The sequence below is a fragment of the Leucoraja erinacea genome, unplaced genomic scaffold, assembly GCF_028641065.1.
Source record: "Leucoraja erinacea ecotype New England unplaced genomic scaffold, Leri_hhj_1 Leri_65S, whole genome shotgun sequence".
Lineage (NCBI taxonomy): Eukaryota > Metazoa > Chordata > Chondrichthyes > Rajiformes > Rajidae > Leucoraja > Leucoraja erinaceus.
In genome coordinates this window covers 235,001-257,500 of record NW_026576575.1, presented here as the reverse complement: position 1 = coordinate 257,500, position 22,500 = coordinate 235,001, and the positions used below count along the sequence as shown (strand labels likewise).

General features: G+C 51.8%; 1 protein-coding gene across 1 annotated transcript in view; it reads left to right on the top strand.

The window, feature by feature from the left end:
* Positions 1-22,500, top strand: part of mdc1 (mediator of DNA damage checkpoint 1) — a 25,227-nt gene that overhangs the window by 2,444 nt on the left and 283 nt on the right. The window contains exons 2-14 of the mRNA XM_055631139.1: positions 917-1,441; positions 4,587-4,665; positions 5,657-5,949; positions 7,990-8,091; positions 8,166-8,255; positions 9,696-10,472; positions 11,922-12,514; positions 14,061-14,225; positions 14,328-14,588; positions 15,278-15,469; positions 16,104-16,286; positions 18,619-18,744; positions 21,898-22,500. The exon at positions 21,898-22,500 is cut by the window's right edge and continues 283 nt beyond it. Coding sequence (XP_055487114.1) covers positions 917-1,441; positions 4,587-4,665; positions 5,657-5,949; positions 7,990-8,091; positions 8,166-8,255; positions 9,696-10,472; positions 11,922-12,514; positions 14,061-14,225; positions 14,328-14,588; positions 15,278-15,469; positions 16,104-16,286; positions 18,619-18,744; positions 21,898-22,092 — 3,581 coding nt within the window. The 3' untranslated portion in view covers positions 22,093-22,500. The remainder of the gene's footprint in view (positions 1-916; positions 1,442-4,586; positions 4,666-5,656; positions 5,950-7,989; positions 8,092-8,165; positions 8,256-9,695; positions 10,473-11,921; positions 12,515-14,060; positions 14,226-14,327; positions 14,589-15,277; positions 15,470-16,103; positions 16,287-18,618; positions 18,745-21,897) is intronic.

Below are 22,500 nucleotides of genomic sequence, written 5' to 3'. Positions count from 1 at the left end.
CATGTGTTTGTGTGTATATACACATATATAAATACACACGCGCACATATATGTATTCTAGCCATCTCTAAATAGATGCTAGCATTGTATTCGTATTCGGCTTGGAAATTTAACTTTTTGGGAGTTAAAGCGTCTGAATCCGAAACGCACCGACACGCCCAAGTCCCTTTCACCTCTGATTTCTGAAGTTCTAACGGCCTGGAGGTGCTCTCAATGGGTGTCGTGCTTGTGAAACCATACTCCAGCATTTCCCAGGATCTTGGGAAATGCAGTAGATGTGTGACCAACATTTAACAAGGTGCTTGTACATGTGCACCCTGGCCACTCTCTCCCTTCTCCCCTCTCCCATCAGGCAAAAGATAGAAGTGTGAAAACACAGAGCACCAGATTCACAGACAGTTTCTTCCTGGCTGTTATCAGTCAACTGAATCATTCTACCACAACCAGAGAGCGGTCCTGAACTACTATCCACCTCATGATGACCCTTGGACTATCCTTGTTCGGACTTTACTGGCTTTGCCTTGCATTAAACGTAATTCCCTTATGTACAAGAAATAACTGGTTTAAATCGAAAGTAGACACAAAATGCTGGAGTAACTCAGCGGGTGAGGCAGCATCTCGGGAGAGGAGGAATGTGACTTTTTGGGTCGAGACCCTTCCCTATAGGGTCTCTACCCGAAACGTCGCCCATTCCTCCTCTCCTGAGATGCTGCCTCACCCGCTGAGTTACTCCAGCATTTTGTGTCTCCCTTATCATGTATCTATACACTGTAAAAGGCTTGATTGTAATCATGTATTGTCTTTCTGATGACTGGTTGGCACACAACGAAAGCTTTTCACTATACTTCAGTTCACATGACAATAAACTAGACTGATGTGCGTCCACAAATGAACCTGTTTCAATTTTGTTCCCTCAGCTCTTGTCCAATTTATGGTGTACGAAGGTCTTAATGTGATCGGCCGGGATGAGAACTGCCACATTCATATCCCGGTGCAGTCTGTGTCCAGACGCCACGCGGTGATTGAGATCGAGGGGGACTCCCACGTGATCCGAGACTGCGACAGCCTCAACAGCACCTGGCGGAAGAAGGTCTTCCTCAAGCCGCACGTCCGCTACGACATCAACGACGGCGACCTCTTCCTGTTCGGGGACGTGGCCTGCCAGTACCAAGTGCTGCGGCCCGCCCCGCAAGGCTCCGACTCCGGCTCTGAGACCGGCTCGGAGTCCATGCTCCCCCAGCCCGGGGCGGGCGCAGGGGCCGAGGGGGCGGAGAGCGACCGGATCACCGAGGCGGGGAACAGCGACGCAGAATTGACCGGCGACTCCATGGTGGTCTCGCCCACCCCGGCGCACCAGCGCAACAGGCTGCCGGCCCAGGTCGCCCAGCCAGACGTCCACGTGAAGGAGTCTGAGGATGACGACACTCCATGGAAGGGTTCCCGTAAGCAGGCTTGCCATCTTCCTTCATTAACCCGTAAAACAATTGCCGCTCATCTGATGCAGGGACAAGGAACTGCAGATGCTGGTTTACAAAAAAAATGCCGGAGCGACACGGCGGGTTAGGCAGCGTCTGCAGAACATGGATAGGTGATGTGTATGGGCGGAACTGCAGATTGCTGGTTTACACCGAATATAGACACACAATGTTGGAGTAACTCAGCGAGACAGGCAGCGTCTCTGGAGAGAAGGAATGGCTGACGTTTCGGATTGAGACGCTTTGATGAACCCGAAATGTCATCTATCCCATTGAATTACTCCAGCATTTTGTGTCCATTTTATCGACAGGTAGTTTTGGGTCAGGACCCTTCTTCATCCAACCCAAAATGTCATCTATCCATGTTCTCCAGAAACGCTACCTGACCTAACTTATTGTCTCCGACTACATTTTATCTCTGTACCACCCACTTCCCCGAAATCACCGAAGAAGGGTCTGAACCTGAAACGTCACCTATTCCCATGCCTGTCCCGCTGAGTTACTCCAGCATTTTGTGTCTTGCTACCTGACCTGCTGAGTTATTCCAACTCTGCCTTTTGTGTCCTTTTTTGCCATCCATCCAACTTGCTCTTCGAGGTCCCTTTTTCAAGTCTACACTTCTGATACTTTTCATAAAGCAAATGTTAGTTTCATCTGTGAACAGCCCTTGCCAACCCAAGGAACCCCCAAAGGGCTGAAGGGTCACGACCCGAAACGTCACCTATTTCTTTTCTCCGGAGGTGCTGTCTGACCCGCTGAGTTACTCTGGAATTTTGTGTCTCTCCCTCGCTCGGAAGTCTTAAAGTTAATTCAAGCCAGCAAAGTATCAATTAGCTAAACACTTTAATTCTCCTTACCATTCCCACACTGACCTTTCTGTCCCAGGTCTCCTCCTTTGTCAGAGTGAGGCTAAACGCAAATTGGAGGAACAGCATCTCATATTTCGCTTGGGCAGCTTACAGCCCAGTGGTATGAAATGTTGACTTCTCTCACTTCAAGTAACCCCGGCATTTCCTCTCTCTGTCCCTCCCACACCCAAGTCGCACCAGCTTCTCGTTTTCACCCCACAAACAGCTAACGATGGCCTGTTTCCTTTATCGCCATTACTTTTTTGCATATCTTTCATTCATTGTTCTTTATCTCTCTACGTCATCGTCTATTTCTCTCGCTTCCCTTTTCCCTAAGTCTTGAGAAGGGTCTCGATTCAAAATGTCACCCATTCCTTCTCTCCAGAGATGGTGCCTGTCCCGCTGAGTTACTCCAGCTTTTTGTGTCTATCTTCGGTTTAAACCAGCACCTGCAGTTCGTTCCTGCACACGTATCAATTAAAGTTGAGTTGTGTGTTGCAAGGAAGCAAATTAGTTTTATTTAGATTAGTTTAGTGATACAGCGCGGAAACTGGTCCTTCGGCCCAACCACCATTAACACTATCCTACTACACACACTAGGGATAATTTACAGTGTTACCAAGCCAATTAACTTGCATTTCAGCACTGACAGCACCAGAGACCTGGGTTCGATCCTGACGACGGGTGCTGTCTATACAGAATTTGCACGTTCTCCTCGTGACCACGTGGGTTTTCAACGGGTGCTCCGGTTTCCTCCCACCCACCAAAGACCTACCGGTTTGTAGGTTAAATGTTCAAGAAGGAACTGCAGATGCTGGAAAATCGAAGGTAGACAAAATTACTGGAAAAACTCAGCGGGTACAGCAGCATCTATGGAGCAAAGGAAATGGGCAACGTTTTGGGCCGAAACCCTTCTTCAGACGGGTTTCGGCCCAAAATGTTGCCTATTTCCTTCGCACCATATATGCTGCCGTACCCGCTGAATTTCTCCAGCAATTTTGTCTATCTCTGGTTTGTAGGTAATTGGCTTGGTGCAAATGTAAATCATCCATCGTGTGTGTGTAGGATAGTGTTAATATGCGGGGATCGCTTGTCGGTGAGGACTCGGTAGTCTGAAGGGCCTATTTACGTGTTGTAGTTCCAGACTAAACTAAACTCCTGAGAATTCATTACTGGGCTTGAAACAGCCATGTAGCCAGCCGTGTGGAATTGAGGGAGTGCCTCCTTGATAGTGTTGATAAACCAGTTCCTTCTTCCCCCTAGGCTGGATGTTAAGGGTCCAACATGGAGTCAGGCAGCACGAAAACAGGCTCTTCGACCCAACTCATTCATGTTAACCAAGACACTGCATTTCATTTAAGCGAGGCCATTTTCCTGTGTTTGGGCCAGATGCTCTAAACATTTCTTATCCATGTACCTGACAAAATGCCTTTTAAATCCATCTCCCTCAACCACTTGTGTTTAAGAAGGAACTGCAGATGCTGCAAAATCGAAGGTACACAAAAATGCTGGAGAAACTCAGCGGGTGCAGCAGCATCTATGGAGCGAAGGAAATAGGCAACGTTTCGGGCCGTGGGTACAACGTTTCGGGCCGTGGGTCTGAAGAAGGGTTTCGGCCCGAAACGTTGCCTATTTCCTTCGCGCCATAGATGCTGCTGCACCCGCTGAATTTCTCCAGCATTTTTGTGTACTTCCCTCAACCACTTCATCTGGCAAAGGCCATTCTTTTTCACAGATTTCCCTGGTGATGGCTATTCCCTTTCCCGCATCTATTATTAGATTAACCGGTGATTATCTCATTGATAGCCTCTGAATTTGTCTCATTTCTCAGAGGGCAAAGGAATTTTCTTTTATTTCTTTAGATATAGACCACCACTACAGCCTAGTCCGGCACAGTTGCTGCCTTACAGCGCTTGCAGCGCCAGAGACCCTGGTTCCATCCTAGCTACGAGTGCTTGTCTGTACGGAGTTTGTACATTGTCCCCGTGACCTGCGTGGGTTTTTTGTCCGAGAACTTTGGTTGCCTCCCACACTCCAAAGACCTACATGTTTCTAGATTAATTGGCTTGATATAAACGTTTTAAAAAAAATTGTCCCTAGTGTGCGGGGATTGCTGGTCGGTGCGGACTCGGTGGGCCGAAGAGCCTGTTTCCACGCTAAACTCAACTTGAAATGTTACTCTAGTTTAAAATATTGAACTTCCACTTGTTTCCAGACTCTACAAACATGACAATGAGAACCTGCCTTCCTTTTGTTATTTCCAGGATCTCTCTTTTCCCGACCATGCCAAGATCCAAGCACTTCAGTGTGTCAAACTCCTTCAGCTAACATTGTCCCAGAGAGGTATGGTTCATTAATCTCATGGATGGAATGAATATTCTGGGGTTGTGGCAATGGGAAGAAGAAACATTGGAGACAATTTCTGTGAGACGGATAGAAATGGGTGACATAGTGGTGCAGCGGTAGCGTTGTTGCCTTGCAACACCAGAGACCCGATCTTGACTGTGGGTGCGGAGTTTGTACCTTCCCCCATGGGGTTTCCTCCCACACTCCAAAGACGTACATGTTTGTAGGTTAGTTGGCTTGCTAAAATTGTAAATTATCCCTGGTGTGTAGGATAGTTTATGGGGTGATCACTGGTCGCCAAGGACTTGGCAGGCCGAAGTATCTGATTCCGCACTGTATCTCTAAGGTCTTCACGTCTAAACGGGGTAATTCAAAACGATGGAAGGTAGTTGGGAGATGCAGCATGAAACGGACCCTTTGGCCTACAGAGTCCAGGCCACCCATCAACCACAAGGGCAATTTACAGATAGCAACAGACAATAGGTGCAGCAGTAGGCCATTCGGCCCTTCAAGCCATTCAATATGATCATGGCTGATCATCCAACTCAGTACCCCATACCTGCCTTCTCTCCATATCCCCTGATCCCTTTAGTCACAAGGGCCACATCAAACTCCCTCTTAAATACAGCCAATGAACTGGCCTCAACTATCTTCTGTGGCAGAGAATTCCACAGATTCACCACTCTCTGAAAAATGTTTTTCTCATCTCGGTCCTAAAAGACTTCCCCCTTATCCTTAAACTGTGGCCCCTTGTTCTGGACTTCCCCAACATTGGGAACAATCTTCCTGCATCTAGCCTGTCTCGACCCGAAATGCCGCCTATTCCAGTCCGGACAGGGGTTCCGACCCGAAATGTCACCCATTCCTTCTCTCCAGAGATGCTGCCTGTCCAGCTGAGTTACTCCAGCATTGTGTGTGTCTACCTCCGCTCTGTTATAACGGCCTGTTTTACCGCTGGGAGCGATTTCTAATAGTAGCTTTCTTGCAGCGACGATGAGGCAGAAAACGTGTCTCGATCCAGCGCTGAGCCCAAGCGGTTGCATTACGACAGTGACACCGACTTGGAAGAAGATCAGCATCCTGGTGAAGAATCGGCAGAGCAGAGCACCGAGCAGCCGGCCGACGGCATCGACCCACGTCCTGAGACCACGGTGAACGGTGACACCGCGCTCGGTGATTTGAGTGCTGCCGAAGAAGTGGCCAGCAATGAACCAGGCGACGGGTTTGTCCAGGAAAATGGCGATCTCCCTTCGCAGCGGCCTGTTACGCCGCCATCTGCAGGTGTCCAACCTCATTTCACTTTCAGTTTAGGTTATTGTCACGCGTACCGAGGTTCAGTGAAAAGCTTTTCTTGCGTGCTAACGTCAGCAGAAAGTTGTGATGCAGTTTTGCAGTTTATTGTGTGCAGTTTTGGTCTCCAAATTTGAGGAAGGACATTTTTGCTATTGAGGGTGTGCAGTGTAGGTTCACAAGGTTAATTCCCGGGATGGCAGGACTGTCGGGTGTTGAAAGAATGGTGCGACTGGGCTTGTATACACTGAAATTTAGGATGAGAGGGGATCTTATTGAAACATATAAGGTTATTAAGGGTTTGGACACGCTAGAGGCAGGAAACATGTTTCCGATGTTGGGGGAGTCCAGAACCAGGGGCCACAGTTTAAGACTAAAGGGTTGGCCATTTAGAACGGGATGAGAAAAAACATTTTCACACAGAGGGTTGTGAATCTGTGGAATTCTCCGCTTCAGTAGGCAGTGGAGGCCAAGTATCTGGATGCTTTCAAGAGAGAGTTAGATAGAGCTCTTAAAGATAGTCGAGGGATATGGGGAGAAGGCAGGAGTGGGGTACTGATTGTGGATAATCAGCCATGATCACATTGAATGGCGGTGCTGGCTCGAATGGCCTACTCGTGCACCAAATGTCTATTGGAAGATAATACATAATTACAATCGAGCCATTTACAGTGTATAGATACATGACAAAGGAAAAACGTTTAGTGCCAGGTACAGCCAGTAAACTCCAGTCAATGATCGTCTGATGTACAAAATGCTACTTTGCTGCTGTTTGCTAATTTCTACATCAGATGTAGGGCAGTGGTGCAGTGGGTAGAGTCACTGCCTCGCTGTGCCAGAGTCCCGGGTTCGATCCTGACCTCGGGTGCTATCTGTGTGGAGTTTGCACGTTCTCCCCGCGACCGTGCGGGTGCGCGTGCTTCCTCCCGAATCCCACTGAGCTGCGGGTTTGCAGGTTAATTGGCCGGTGTAAAATTGCCCGCAGTGTGTAAGGAAGAAATGTGAGAGTGGGCCAACATAGAACGAGTGTGGGTGGGTGATCGATGGTGGGCCGAAGGGCCTATTTCCATGCTGTATCTGTAAACTAAACCTTTAAGAAAAAATGTATGTTGAACGTTGAAGGGGGGAGGGAGGAAGGGAGAGTTATTGAGCCTTCAGTCAGGTAAAGAAAGATGGGTAGAGTGGTCTGATGTAATTCTCTGCCACCAGTGTTGGCAGTCTGTCATCATTATCCTTTATGTGTAAGAAAGAACTGCAGATGCTGGTTTCAATCGAAGGTAGACATAAAATGCTGGAGTAACTCAGCGGGACAGGCAGCATCTCTGGAGAGAAGGAATCGGCGACGTTTCGGGTCGAGACCCTTCAGACTGATGCCAGGGGAGAGGGTGGGACAAAGATAGAATATAGGCGGAGACAGTAAGACTGGGGGGAGAACTGGGAAGGGGGAGGGGATGGAGAGAGCGGGAAAGCAAGGGCTATCTGAAGTTAGAGAAGTCAATGTTCATACCGCTGGGGTGTAAACTACCCAAGCGAAATATGAGGTGCTGTCCCTCCAATTTGTGCTGGGCCTCACTCTGACAATGGAGGAGGCCCAGGACAGAAAGGTCAGATTGGGAATGGGCGGGGGAGTTGAAGTGCTGAGCCACCAGGAGATCAGGTCGGTGTAGGCAGACTGAGCGGAGGTGTTCAGTGAAACAATCGCCGAGCCTGCGCTTGGTCTCGCCGTTGTAGAGCAGTTGACACCTGGAACAGCGGATGCAGTAGATGAGGTTGGAGGAGGTGTGAGTGAACCTCTGCCTCACTTGGAAAGACTCGAGATCCTTGGATGGAGTCGAGGGGGGAGGTAATGGGATAGGTGTTGCATCTTCTACGGTTGCAGGGGAAAGTACCCGGGAAGGGGATGGTTTGGGAGGGAAGGGACGAGTTGACCAGGGAGTTACGGAGGGAGCGGTCTCTGTGTAAAGCAGAAAGTGGTGGAGATGGGAAGATGTGGCCAGTAGTGGGATCTTAACTTTATATCTTAAAATGCAGATACGAGCGATTTATATGCTCTGGAACCAACTCAGTGCTTCATCCTGAATGTATCAAGCTCGCAAGATGGAACGCCGGCTGAAGAGAATTCTATAACACCTGGTTAGTGCTTTCCCATCACTGTGTTTTTCTAGTTGTCCTGTGATTATCCTTTCTAAACAACAAGTGTTCCACAGGTGACCCTTGGACCACACGCAGCCCGGGGGAAGATGCCACAGGGACCTTCAACCCCCACTCTCCAGTTTCCACCAAAGAGCCATCTCAAAGTAAGATTTCAATGTTCCCACAGCTGAGTTTGTGGCTTTCACTTGAAAAATGCTTTCAGGCTAAGACTGCAGCCTGTTGCGTTAGTCCTCATGCTGTACGGAAGGCACGGTGGCGCAGCGGTAGAGTTGCTGCCTTCCAGCGTCGGAGACTCGCGCTCATGCTCGATCCCGACCACGGGTGCAGTTGGTACCAAAGATACTAGATGGTTGGTACGGAGTTTGTATTTTCTCCCCGTGACCTGCGTGCGTTCTCCCCGAGATCTTCGGTTTTCTCCCACACTCCAAAGACGTACAGGTTTGTAGGTCAATTGGCTTGGTAAATGTAAAATTGTCCCTAGTGTTAATGTGCGGGGATCGCTGGTCGACGCGGACCCGGTGGGCCGAAGGGCCTGTTTCTGCGCTGCATCTCTATAACTCCTCTCACTCCCGTTCCATACACACTGGGGACAGTTTACAGAGGGCCAATTAAGTGACCAACCCACACGCCTTTGGGATGTGGAGGAAAACTGAATGAGACCCACGCGGTCACAGGGAGAACGTGCAAACTCCACACACGCATCAAGATGGAACCCGGGTCTCTGGCGCGGTGATGATGCAACTCGACCACTGCGCCGACCTTGTACCTGACTGTACTGTGCTCTTGCCTTCAATCCTATCGAGGTCACAAGTGATAGGCCGTTCGGCCCATCAGGTCTACTCCCCCATTCAATCGTGGCTGATCTATCTTTTGTTCTCGACCCCATTCTCCTGCCTTTTCCCCATAACCCAGACACACATACCAATCAGGAATCTATCTACCTCTGCCTTAAAAATATCCATTGACAGCCTCCACAGCCTTCTGTGACAATGAGTTCCACAGATTCACCACCCTCTGACTAAAGAAATTCCTCCACCTCCTTCCTAAAGGAATGTCCTCTAATACTGAGGCTATAACTTCTAGTCCTGGACTCTCCCACCAGTGGAAACATCCTCTCCACGTCCACCCTATCCAAGCCTCTCACTATTCGGTACGTTTCAATGAGATCCCCCCCTCATCGGTCTAAACTCCAGTGAGTACAGGCCCAGCGCCGTCAAACGCTCATCATTTCGAGTCATGCAGCGTGGAACAGGCCCTTCGGCCCAACTTGTCCACACCGGCCAACATGTATGTCCCAGCTACACTAGTCCCACCTGCCAGCATTAATTTGACCCATATCCCTCCAAACCTGTCCTATCCATGTACCTGTCTAACTGTTTCTTAAACGTTGGGGTAGTCCCAGCCTCAATTACCTCCTCTGGCAGCTCGTTCCATACACCCACCACCCTCTGAGGAAACGTTACTCCTCGGATTCCGGGGTAATCTTATCCCCTTCAGATAAAATAGATGCAGGAAGCCTGGTGAAGAGGCCCCTCTGGGGAGGGGGGAGCAGGTTGGCTGATTGTTGTCACGTTCTTCCTCAGGTGACCCTGTGGCGCGGACCAGTGAGACAGAGAGTGTGGCAGAGCCGCCGGTGAGCGAGGCTGCCGAGTCAGCTTTGCCATCGCACCAGGGTGGGTCAGAGCCTCGAGAGGAAGGTGGGACGGGACCCGAGGACCAGGAGCGTTGGGCCAATGAGGACACGCAGTTGTTCTACGCTGAGCAGCGGGCTAACGGGGAGGAGGGGGAGGAGGAGGAGGAGGAGCGCGCGGGTAATGCCGATCGTCTCCCGGTACCGCCGTCACCCGACAGCCCGCCCGGGACTGAGGGAGGGAGCGTGGCCGATCCCCCAGCCTCACCCGAACCATCGGCGGCAGCGGACAGCGGAGAGAGGGGCACGATCTCGCCAGAGCACGGGGACGTGGTGGATCCAGCCACCGCCGAGGCCTCGCCGCCCGACCTGGGAGCCAAAGCTGACACACGGGAGCCCGGGACCGAGACGCCGGCCACGGGGAGACGGAGCAGAGAGAGGCCGCAGCGGAGCGAGACCAGGCAGCGCGCGGAGACATCACCGGCGCAGACTCCCACCGGGTCCAGGAGAGGCAACTGCAGGCAGCAGACCTCCCCTCAGCCCACCGCCAGCGACCACCCTCTCCCTCTAGAGGAGAGCCCCCAGTTTGCTGCCAAGGGTAGAGCCAAGCGCAGGACTGTGGCTTCCCCGCAGGGTGTGGCCGAGGTGCCCCTAGAAACCCCCAGCCCATCGCAGCAACGGACCAGAGGCCGGAGCAGGAGGAAGCTGGTCAACAAAGAGCCGTCTCAAAGTAAGATTTCAACGTGTTCCCACTGCTGCAAAAAGTGCTTTCAGCCGGTTGCGTTAATCCTCATGCTGTACGGAAGGCACGTTGGTGCAGCGGTAGAGTTGCTGTCTTACAGCGCTTACGGCGTCGGAGACTCGTGTTCGATCCCGACGACGGGTACTGTCTATACGGAGTTTGTACGTTCTCCCTGTGATCGCGTGGGCTTTCTCCGAGATCTTCGGTTCCCTCCCACACTCCAAAGACGTACAGGATTGTAGGAAAATTGGCTTGGTATAAATGCAAATTGTCCCTAGCGTGTGCAGAGGATCGCTGGTCGGAGTGGTCTCGGTGGGTCGAAGGGCCTGTTTCCGCGCTGTATCTCTAAACTAAACTAAAATCTATGTTTTTAGCTTAAAAGCCATCTTGTTGAATCTCATTGCCCTTAACTCGTTTTCATCTAGCCCACAGTGAACAATGGCCTGTTCCGTTTATCATCGTTACTTTTTTGCATGTCTCTCATTCATTTGTTCTGTATATCTCTACCGCCTATATCTCTCGTTTCCCTTTCCCCTGTCTCTCAGTGTGAAGAAGGGTCCCTCTGTGATTCTTCCTGCTCTTCCACCTTGTAAGCCAGACTATCTTTCATTCATTTGTTCTATGTACCTTCTATATCACTTGTTTCCCTCTCCCGAGACTCAGTGTGAAGAAGGTTCTCGACCTGAAACGTCACCTATTCCTTTTCTCCAGAGATGCTGCCTGACCCGCTGAGTTACTCCAGCTTTTTGTGTCTATCTTCGGTTTGAAGCAGCTTCTGCAGTTCCTTCCTACACAGCTGATTGCTTTTGACAGGTTTGCTTTGTGCATCAATGGGCCATTCTGGGCTCCATCTTTCCTCGAATATCGTTGCTTTTTGCATATCTCCCGTTCATTTGTCCAAAATGCCGTCTATATCTCTTGTTCCCCTTTCCCCTGACTCTCCGTCTGAAGATGGGTAAGGACCTGAAAAATCCACTACTCCTTTTCCCCAGAGATGCTGCCTGACCTGCTGTTAGTCCAGCATTTTGTATCAGTTTAGTTTAGAGACACAACGCGGTCACAGTGGCTCAGCGGTAGAGTTGCTGCCTTACAGCGAATGCAGCGCCGGAGACCTGGGTTCAATCCCGACTACAGGTGCTGTCTGTACGGAGTTTGTACATTCTCTCCGTGAGCTGCGTTTGTTTTCTCTGCGATCTTCCGTTTTCTCCCACACTCTCTCGTTACACACCTACTACCACAGGTATGTAGGTTAATTGGCTTGGTAAATGTAAAATTGTCCCTAGAGGGTGTAAATAGTGTTAATGGGTGGGGATCGCAGGTCGGCACGGACCAGATGGGCCAAAATTACCCTTCAGATTCCAGTTTAATCTTTTCCCCTTCACCTAAAGGAGGGGGGGGGGGGCAGGTTGGGCTGATTGCTGTCATGTTCTTCCTCAGGTGACCCTGTGGCGCGGACCAGTGAGACAGAGAGTGTGGCAGAGCCGCCGGTGAGCGAGGCTGCCGAGACAGCTTTGCCATCGCACCGCGGTGGGTCAGAGCCCCAAGAGGAAGGTGGGACGGGACCCGAGGACCAGGAGAGTTGGGCCAATGATGAGACGCAGTTGTTCTGCGCTGAGCAGCGGGCTAACGGGGAGGTGGAGGAGGAGCGTGCGGGTAATGCCGATCGTCTCCCGGTACCGCCGTCACCCGACAGCCCGCCCGGGACTGAGGGAGGGAGTGTGGCCGAGCCCCCAGCCTCACCCAAACCATCGGCGGCAGCGGACAGCGGGGAGAGGGGCACGATCTCGCCAGAGCACGGGGACGTGGTGGATCCAGCCACTGCCGAGGCCTCGCCGCCCGACCTGGGAGCCGAGGCTGACATGCGGGAGCCCGGGACCGAGACGTCGGCCACGGGGAGACGGGGCAGAAGGAGGCCGCAGCGGAGGGAGACCAGGCAGCGGGCAGAGACATCACCGGACGGGGCTGAGGTGGCCCCCGAAACCCAGAGCCCATCGCAGCAACGGACCAGGGGCCGAAGCAGGAGGAAGCAGGTCAGTGACAAAATCAAAATCAATAACCATAATCATACTTTATTAGCCAAGTATATTTTGCAACATATAAGGAATTTAATTTGCAAAACGTTGCCCATTTCCCGAAACGTTGCCTATTTCCTTCGCTCCATAGATGCTGCTGCACCCGCTGAGTTTCTCCGGCACTTTTGTCTACTATACACAAGGTCTTCGATACATCTTAGATAAGCATCTCAGGCACAGTGCAGTTGTACAGCAGTAGGCTGGGACTCTATTCCTTGGAGTGCAGGAAGATGAGGGGTGATATCATAATCAGAATCATACTTTATTAGCCAAGTATGTTTTGCAACATACGAGGAATTTGATTTGCCATACAGTCATACCAATAAATAGCAACAAGACACACAAAATACATTTTAACATAAACATCCACCACATTCCTCACTATGATGGAAGGCGAAAAAAAGTTCAATCTCTTCCCTTCTTTGTTCTCCTGGGGTCGTGGGCCTCGAGCCTTCTGATCTTGGCTCCCTCCGTTGATGGGACGATCTTGGTCAGGCACTCCGCGTCGGGGCGATCAAGGTCCTACATCGGGGGGGTGTCAGGGGTCGAACCTTCAGCCTCGGAGCTCCCGACTCGGCCTCTCCCGAGACTGCGACCCCTTGATTTTAAAATCCGCAGGCTGCGGTTGGAGCGCCGATCCCAGGCAAGGGATCAGCTCCGATGTTAAGTCCATGCCCCGCTGTGGGGCTCAAAGTCAGTCCCGAGCAAGCCCTCCAGCTCCATGGTGTTAGGCCGCAGAGCGACCGGAGATACGATTCGGAAAACAATCGCATCTCCAGCAAGGTAAGAGATTGAAAAAAAGTTTCCCCCGACCCCCTCCCCCTCCCCCCACATAAAACAAACCAGAGAACAGTAACACCAACTTTAAAACACACTAAAAATAACAAAAAAAAAGGAACAAGGGACAGACAGACTGTTGGCGAGGCTGCCATCGCTGATGGTGCCACCCGGTGGACGTGTGCTGTTTATGGCACCGAACCATTTTCAGTTTAAATTTAGAGATACAGGTTAGGAGGGGGATAGATGGGTGGAACGGCCTCTGGTGTGCAGATGGCAAGGGCGGAATTCACAGCTAATTTCACGTTTGCAAGTTATAGGAGTGGAATTAGGCCATTCAGCCCATCGAATCCACTCTGCCATTCAATCGTGGTTGGTGTCTGCCTCCTAATGCCATTTTCCTGCCTTCTCCCCGTAACCCTTGACACCCGTTCTAATCAGGAATGTGCCTTTAAAATACCCACTGACTAGGCCTCCACAGCCCTCTGTGGCAATGAGTTCCACGGATTCACCACCCTCTGACTTCACAATCCTCCTCGCCTCACTCACTCACTCACTCACTCACTCACTCACTCACTCACTCACTCACTCACTCACTCACTCACTCACTCACTCACTTGCTCGCTCGCTCACTCACTCACACACTAGTACCGTTCCTTCATCTTGCTGACCCGTGAAACCATCGCCTCTTGCTGACCCGTGAAACCATCGCCTCTCTTGCCTGCAGGAGTGCATGCAGCCATGTTTGCAGGGGACGGAGATGCCCACTGGACCGTTGCCCAACGGCGGAGATGCCAGCGCGCCACCGCAGATGAAAACCCGCCGGCAGACGTGCCAGCCGTCCCCTGCCTTGTCGTTGGCCTCTCTGTCGGAGAGCCCCGCGGCCCCCAAGGTGGGTGGAATCAACCCGCTCGGCCCATCGGGCCTACTCCGCCATTCGATCATGGCTGATCTATCTCCCCCTCGTAACCCCATTCTCCTGCCTTCTCCCCAGCGGAGCGAGACCAGGCAGCGGGCGGAGACCACATCAGCGCAGACGCCCGCCCGGCCCAGGAGAGGCAACTGCAGGCAGCAGACCTCACCGCAGCCCACCGCCAGCGACCACCCTCGCCCTCTGGAGGAGAGCCCCCAGTTTGCTGCCAGGGGTAGAGCCAAGCGCAGGACTGTGGCTTCCCCACAGGGTGTGGCCGAGGTGCCCCCAGAAACCTCCAGCCCATCGCAGCAACGGACCACGGGTCGGAGCAGGAGGAAGCAGGTCAGTGACGCAGTGTGGAATTAGGCCATTCGGCCCATCAAATCCACTCTGCCATTCAATCATGGTTGGTGTCTGCCTCTTAATCTCTAAGCCCCTGACACGTGTACCAATGGAGAATCTATCCATCTCCACCTCCACAGCCGTCTGTGGCAATGAATTCCACAAATTCACCACCCTCTGACAAGAAGTTCCTCTTCATCTCTTTTCTAAATGTACGCCCTTTTGTTCTGAGGCTGGTCATAAGTAATAGGGGCAGAGTTAGGCCATTCGGCCCCATTAAGTCTACTCTGCCATTCAATCATTGCCGTACTATCTCTCTTCCTCCTTATCCCATTCTCCTGCCTTCCTCCCCCCCCCCCCCCCCCCCATAACCCTTGACACCCGTTCTAATCAGCAATTTGTCTATCTCTGCCTTTAAAATACCCACTGACTTGGCCTCCACAGCCCTCTGTGGCAATGAGTTCCACGGATTCACCACCCTCTGACTAAAGAAGTCCCTCCTCGCCTCCTTTCTCACTCACTCCATGATGGAATGTGCACGGATGATGGTCGGCGTGGACCCGGTGGGCCAAAGGGCCTGTTTCCTCGCTGTATCTCTAAAACTAAAGTAAACACTGCATCAAGTCACACTGCAGGGAAATTGGGACCATCTCGCTGACCCGTGAAACCATTGCCTCTCCTGTCCACAGGAGTGCACACAGCCCAGCTCGCAAGAGGCGGAGATGGCCGCTGTACGGGTGCGGAGTTCAGGGACAGCAAGTCAGCCCGACAGCGAGAAAGATGACAGCGCGCCGCCGCAGATGAAAACCCGCCGGCAGACGTGCCAGCCGTCCCCTGCCTCGTCGTTGGCCTCCGTGTCGGAGAGTCCCACGGCCCCCAAGGTGGGAGGAATCAGGCCGCTCGGCCCATCGGGCCTACTCCGCCATTCGATCGTGGCTGATCTATCTTTCTCTCGTAACCCCATTCTCCTGCCTTCTCCCCAGAACCCCTGACACCCGCGGCCCCCAAGTTGCATGCGTAGAATCGAGACTCGGGTTCCAACCCGACGACGGGTGCCCGTCTGTGCGAAGTTTGCACGTCCTTCCCCCCGTGACCTGCGTGGCTTTTCTCCGGGAGCTCTGGTTTCCTATCACACTCCAAAGAATTACAGGCTTCCAATTTAATTGTCCCGCTACAGTTGTAAATTGTGCGTAAACACAAAATGCTGGAGTAACTCAGCGGGTGAGGTAGCATCTGAAGAAGGATCTCGACCCGAAACATCACCTGTTCCTTCTCTCCAGAGATCCTACCTGTCCCGCTGAGTTACTCCAGCTTTTCGATTCAAACCAGCATTTGCATTTCTTTCCGACACATTGTAGATTGTCCCTCGTGTGAGTAGCGTTAGTGTGCGGGGATCGCTGGTCGGCGCGGACTCGGTGTGATGAAGGGCCTGTCTCTGGAAACTAAAGCTTAAGACTTCTCTTGTTCCTCTTTCCCCAACTACCCTTTTAATCTTCCCCCCCCCTCCACTCCCAGGTCATGTTCACGGGGCTGGTGGATGAAGAGGGGATGGACGTGATCCGGCAGCTCGGGGGCGAGGTGGTGGAGAGCGTGCACGACAGCACGCACCTGGTCGCTAACCGGATCCGCCGCACCGTCAAGTTCATGTGTGCTGTTGCCAGGGGCATCCCTGTGGTCACGTCAGAATGGCTGAAGCAGGTGAGTCTGCTGAGCCCAGCTCCGCTGAATCAGGCTCTTCGGCCCTCAAAGTGTCGGTTCGGGAACAGATCCAATTGTGGACGGAGCCCAGACCATCAGACGAGTGGAGGCTGGTTCTCTGGATACTTTCGGGAGAGAGCTGGATGGGCTCTTGGAGATGGAGGAGTCAGGGGCATGTGGGGGAGCGGGCAGGTTCATGATCACATTGAAACATAGAAAATAGGTGCAGGAGTAGGCCATTCGGCCCTTCGAGCCTGTGCCGCCATTCGATATCATGATGGCTGATCATCCAACTCAGTATCCCATCCTTGCCTCTCCATACCCCCTGATCCCTTTAGCCACAAGGGCCACATCTAACTCCCTCTTAAATATAGCCAATGAACTGGCCTCAACTAACTTCTGTGGCAGAGAATTCCGCAGATTCACCACTCTCTGTGTAAAAAATAATTTTCTCATCTCGGTCCTAAAAGACTTCACCCTTATCCTTAAACTGTGGGCCCTTGTTCTGGACTTCCCCAACATCGGGAATAATCTTCCAACCCCTTAAGAATTTTGTAAGTATCTATAAGATCCCCCCTCAATCTTCTAAATTCTAGCATGTACAAGCCGAGTCTATCCAGTCTTTCTTCATATGAAAGTCCTGCCTTCCCAGGAATCAGTCTGGTGAACCTTCTCTGTACTCCCTCTATGGCAAGAATAACGGTGCTGGCTCAAAGGGCTCCTGCACCTATTGTCTATTGTCATCACATAAACCAACCTCCCTTCCATTATAATCTCCCATTTCCCTCTCCCCTGACTTTCAGTTTGTCCGAAACGGGACCCATTCATTCTAGCTGTTATCATGCAACTGACCCGCTGAGTTACTCCAACAGGCATGATATTTTTGGCTCCATTTAACCTCGGCAAGGCCAGATTTTTTTTGATCGAGGACCTATTTGGTCACTTTTTTTCTGCCCGATCTCCCATCGGGACAATATCAACAGCTGTCTGAAAAGGGGGTTTCGTCCAAGGGACAGTTTCATCCCCCTGTTTCAAACTTCCCGTCCTATCAAACAGGCATGATATCCTTCCCATTCCAATCAGGAATTCGCTGTTTTTTTGGGCGTATTTTCCTATTTGTCATATTTTTGCGCCGATTATTTCGGCGGCCAATCAGACAATCTCCGAGGGGGTTTAGTCCAATCACCGGCCAACTTCCCTTCCACAGATTTTCCTGTGCTGTTTGTACATCAGTCCTCCCCCAAAAGAGCACCCTTTTTTGTAAGGCTTTTCTGGTCCTCGACTGTCCCACCAGTGGAAACGTCATCCCCGCGTTTTTGCAGGGTGCCGTCTTTGGTCTTTTGGGGGCTATTTTATTGTGTATGTGTCACTTGCCATTCTAAGCCCCTGTTTGCAATCTACCAGCAGGGCCTTGAGAATCAGCGGGAGGTGCCCTGAACCTCCCCCCCGGGGCCTAACTTGCCTCCTGGACCCCCGCAAGAGCATAAGTTCCTACTTTTTTTCTGGAGACTGAATATCATGGCCTGCTACAAGGCTGTTGAGAGGTGACAATCTTTGATTGGGCTTGTATCTTGCACTAAATGTTATTCCGTTTATCATGTATCTGTAGACTACGGATAGCTCGATTGTAATCATGTGTTGCTGTCTTTCTATGGGGCTGTCCCTCTCAGGACCCCATACTCCTGCCTTGGCCCTTGGGCCCCACACCTGTACCAATGCAAATCTCGGAATCTTCCACCTTAAAAATATCCACGATTGCCTCTGTGGCAAGAATTCCACAAATGACACCAACCTCTGACTAAAGAAATTCCTCCTCATCTCCTTGGGTGGGCACAAAGTCCCAGAGGTTCTGAGGCAAAGGTCATAAGTGATGGGAGCAGAATTCGCCCATTTGGCCCATCAAGCCTACGCCATTCAATCATCTCTCTCTCTCCTAACCCCCATCTCCTGATCTATCTCTCTCTCTCTCTCAACCCCATTCTCCTGCCTTCTCCCCATAACTCCTGACACCTGTTCTAATCAAGAATTTGTCTATCTCTGCCTTAAAAATATCTACTGACTAGGCCTCCACAGCCTTCTGTAGCAATGAGTTCCACAGATTCACCACCCTCTGACAAGAAATTCCTCCTCCCCCTTCTAAAAGAGCACCCTTTAATTCTGAGGCTGTGACCTCTGGTCCTCGACTCTCCCACCAGTGGAAACGTCCTCCCCGCGTCCACGTTTGCAGGGTGCCGTCTTTGGTTAGTTTTGTTCGCTGGGCTTGCGTTATTGTGTGTTCTCACTTGCCATTGGGGCCCTTGTTTTTCCGATCGACCCGCTGGGCCCGGAGAAGAGCGGGAGGAACCGCTACTTCCTCTCCCCCCGCAGCTTCTTGCTGGGTGACCGCGAGCAAGAGCAGAAGTTCAACTTCAGTCTGCGCGACTCCATTCACAAGGCCAAGGAGCAGAGGCTGTTGCAGGTGAGCCAGCTCGCTGTGGCTATGGCACGTTACCGGGGTGCAGTTAAATTAATTGGTCCTACACAGTTCAGTACAGGTATCGCTAGGTGGAAAGCGGTGGAGTTGCTGTCTTATTTTATGGGGCTGTCCCACTTAGGAAACTTAAACGGAAACCTCTGGAGACTTTGGGCCCCACCCAAAGTTTCCGTGCGGTTCCCGGAGGTTGCAGGTGGTTGCCGGAGGTTGCAGGTAGTGGAAGCAGGTAGGAAGACTGACAAAAACCTCCGGGAACCGCACGGAAACCTTGGGTGGGGCGCAAAGTCTCCAGAGGTTTCCGTTCAGGTTTCCAAAGTGGGACAGGGGCATAACAGTGCTTGCAGCACCGGAGACTGTCTGCATGGAGTTTGTACGTTCTCCCCGTGACCTTTATCGGTTTCCTCAAAGATCTTTGGTTTCCTCCCACATCCCAAAGACGTACAGGTTTGAAGGTTAATTGGCTTGGTCTAACTAAATTGTTCCTAGTGTGTGTTGGTGTACGGGGATCGTTGGTTGTTGCGGACATGGTGGCCCGAAGGGTATCTCTGAGCTAAACTAAACACTGAAGAAGGGTTTCGGCCCGAAACGTTGCCTATTTCCCTCGCTCCATAGATGCTGCTGCACCCGCTGAGTTTCTCCAGCTTTTTTGTGTACTGTACACAAGGTCTTCGATACATCTTAGATAAGCATCTCAGGCACAGTGCTGGTATACAGCAGTAGGCTGGGACTCTATTCATTGGAGCGCAGGAAGATGAGGGGTGATATCATAATCATCATACTTTATTAGCCAAGTATGTTTTGCAACATACAAGGAATTTGCCTTACAGTCAAACCAATAAAAAGCAACAAACACACAAAATACATTTTAACATAAACATCCACCACAGTGACTCCTCCACATTCCTCACTGTGATGGAAGGTGAAAAAAAGTTCAATCTCTCTTCCCTGTTTTGTTGGGGTCCCAAGCCTTCCATTGACGGGGCGATCTTGGCTCCCGTAGCTGGTGTTCGGGTCCTCCGCGTCGGGGCAATCAAGCTCCTGCTTCGGGAAGAAATCTCAGCTCCCCCCGCGCCTGGCAATCGGACCCCGGATCGGGGCTGGTCGAACCGTCTGTGACTTTGGAGGTTCCCGACATCGGTCTCTACCCGAGACTGTGAGCTCCTCGATGGTGAAATCCGCAGGCCGCGGTTGGAGCATCGATCCCAGGCAAGGGATCGCAGGCTCCGATGGTAAGTGTACGCCCCACTGTGGGGCTCAAAGTCAGTCTGGAGCAAGGCCGCCAGCCCCATGATGTTAGGCTGCAGAGCGACCGGAGATACGATGCGGAAAACAATCGCATCTCTGGCAAGGTAAGAGACTGAAAAACAGTTTCCCCCGACCCCTCCTCTCCCCCCCCCACACACATAAAACAAACCAGAGAACATTAACACAAACTTTTAAAACAGACTAAAAATAACAAAAAAGATGAAAAGACAGACAGACTGTTGGCGAGGCTGCCATCGCTGACGGCGCCACCCAGTGGTACTATTGAGGTGTATAAAATCATGAGAGGAATAGATGGGATCAATGCACAGTCTCTTGCCCAGAGTAGGGGAATCGAGGACCAGAGGACATAGGGTTAAGGTGCAGTGGAAAAGATTTAATAGGAATCTGAGGGGTATCTTTTTCACACAAAGGGTGGTGGGTGTATGGAACAAGCTGCCAGAGGAGGTGGTTGAGGCTGGGACTATCCCAATGTTTAAGAAACAGACAGGTACATGGATAGGACAGGTTTGGAGGGATCACTCTATAAGTAGTGTAGCTGGGACATGTTGGCCGGTGTGGGCAAGTTGGGCTGAAGGGCCTGTTTCCACACTGTATCACTCTATGACTAGTGTAGCTGGGACATGTTGGCCGGTGTGGGCAAGTTGGGCTGAAGGGCCTGTTTCCACACTGTATCACTCTATGACTAGTGTAGCTGGGACATTGTTGGCCGGTGTGGGCATGTTGGGCTGAAGGGCCTGTTTCCACAACAGCCCCAGTTGTTGTAAGTGCAGGGATCTTCATTAGACCGTGAAGGTCCGTCGCAGGGTCGGCCTGGCCAAGCGTAGCCGTGGTGACCTCCGCCGCTGTAGTCCACATCCTCGGCCTCTTGGATCGGCACCCGGTCCAGTCGAGCCCCAGGCTGCTACAAGGCCTCCAGCCGGCCTGCTCGCCGGCCCTCCAGGTGGGTTCCTCTGGGCCCTCTATCCACAGTGGGTAGGCCCAGCCTTCCGGCGGGTATCTCCCAGTTATAGGGAGTTCATGAGTTATAGCCGCAGGGAGAAACTGCAGATGCTGGTTTACACCGAAGATAGACACTAAAAGCTGGAGTAACTCAGCGGCTCAAACAGCATCCCTGGAGAGAGAGACTAAGTGATGTTCCGGGTCGAGACCCTTCTTCAGACTGAGAGTCAAGGGAGAGGGAAAGGAGAGGTATAGACGGTACAAAGAACAAATGAATAATAGTCTGGCTTCAAACATGGTCGGGGAGCAGTAAGAATCACAGAGGGGGTCTGAAGGGGCAGAGAGAACATGCAAACTCCGTACAGACTGCACCCGTAGTTTAATTCAAACCCGGGTCTCTGGCGCTGTAAGGCAGCAACACTGGCGCTGTGCCACCGTGCTGCCTGATGGCAAGGTAGGGATGAGAGTCAAATGCAAGCAGATGGCACTGGCGTAGATGGGCATCCCAGCTTAGAGATTCAGCACAGAAACAGGCCCTTCAGCCCACCGTCCATGTCGACCAGCGATCCCCGCAGATGAACACTGACCAACCCACACTAGGGACAATTTATAAATTTACCAAAGCCAATTAACCTACAATCCTGCACGTCATTGGAGTGTGGGAGGAGACCGGAGCACCCGGAGAAAACCCACGTACAAACTCAGTGCAGACAGCACCTGTGGTCAGGATCGAACCTGGGTCCCTTGGCGCTGTGATTCAGCAACTCCACCCGGCCAGCATGGAGCATTTGGGCCGAAGGGCCTGTTTTCACGCTGCACGACTATGGCCAATATCTCGACAAGCCCGCTGATAGTATTTTCCAGAGTTGAAACTGCTTTTCCGAGGCTCTTTCCGCAAGCTGGTATTCATTAGTGTCTCTCTCATCCCGCCAGGATTACCGGATCCACGTGACGCCAGGTGTGCAGCCAGACCCCAGCCAGATGGCCACTATCCTGCAATGCTGCGGGGCCACGGTGCTGCCCAAGATGCCCAGAGCCAACAAGGTGAGACTCCATGGTCGCTGCGTGGCCCTTGCTTCTCCAGCTCCCTCCCATTCCCGCCTACCGACAATCCTTCACTGTGTATAGCCCGTCCTTCATCAGTGATGGGAGCAGAATTAGGCCACTCCGCCAATCAAGTCCACTCCGCCCTTCAATCGTGGCTGATCTATCTCTCCCTCCTAACCCCATTCTCCTGCCTTCTCCCCATAACCCCTTGACACCTGTACTCATCAATAATCTATCTACCTCTGCCTTAAACATGTCTACTGATTTTTTTGGCCTCCCCAGCCTTCTGTGGCAATGAATTACACAGATTCACCAACCTCTAACTAAAGAAATTCCTCCTCATCTATTTCCTAAAGGAGTGTCCTTTGATTCTGTAGCTAAGCCCTCTGGCCCTAGACTCTCGCATTTGGGTGGCTCGGTGGCACAGCGGTAGAGTAACTGCCTCAGAGCGCCAGAGACCCGGGTTCGATCCATACCACGGGTACTGTC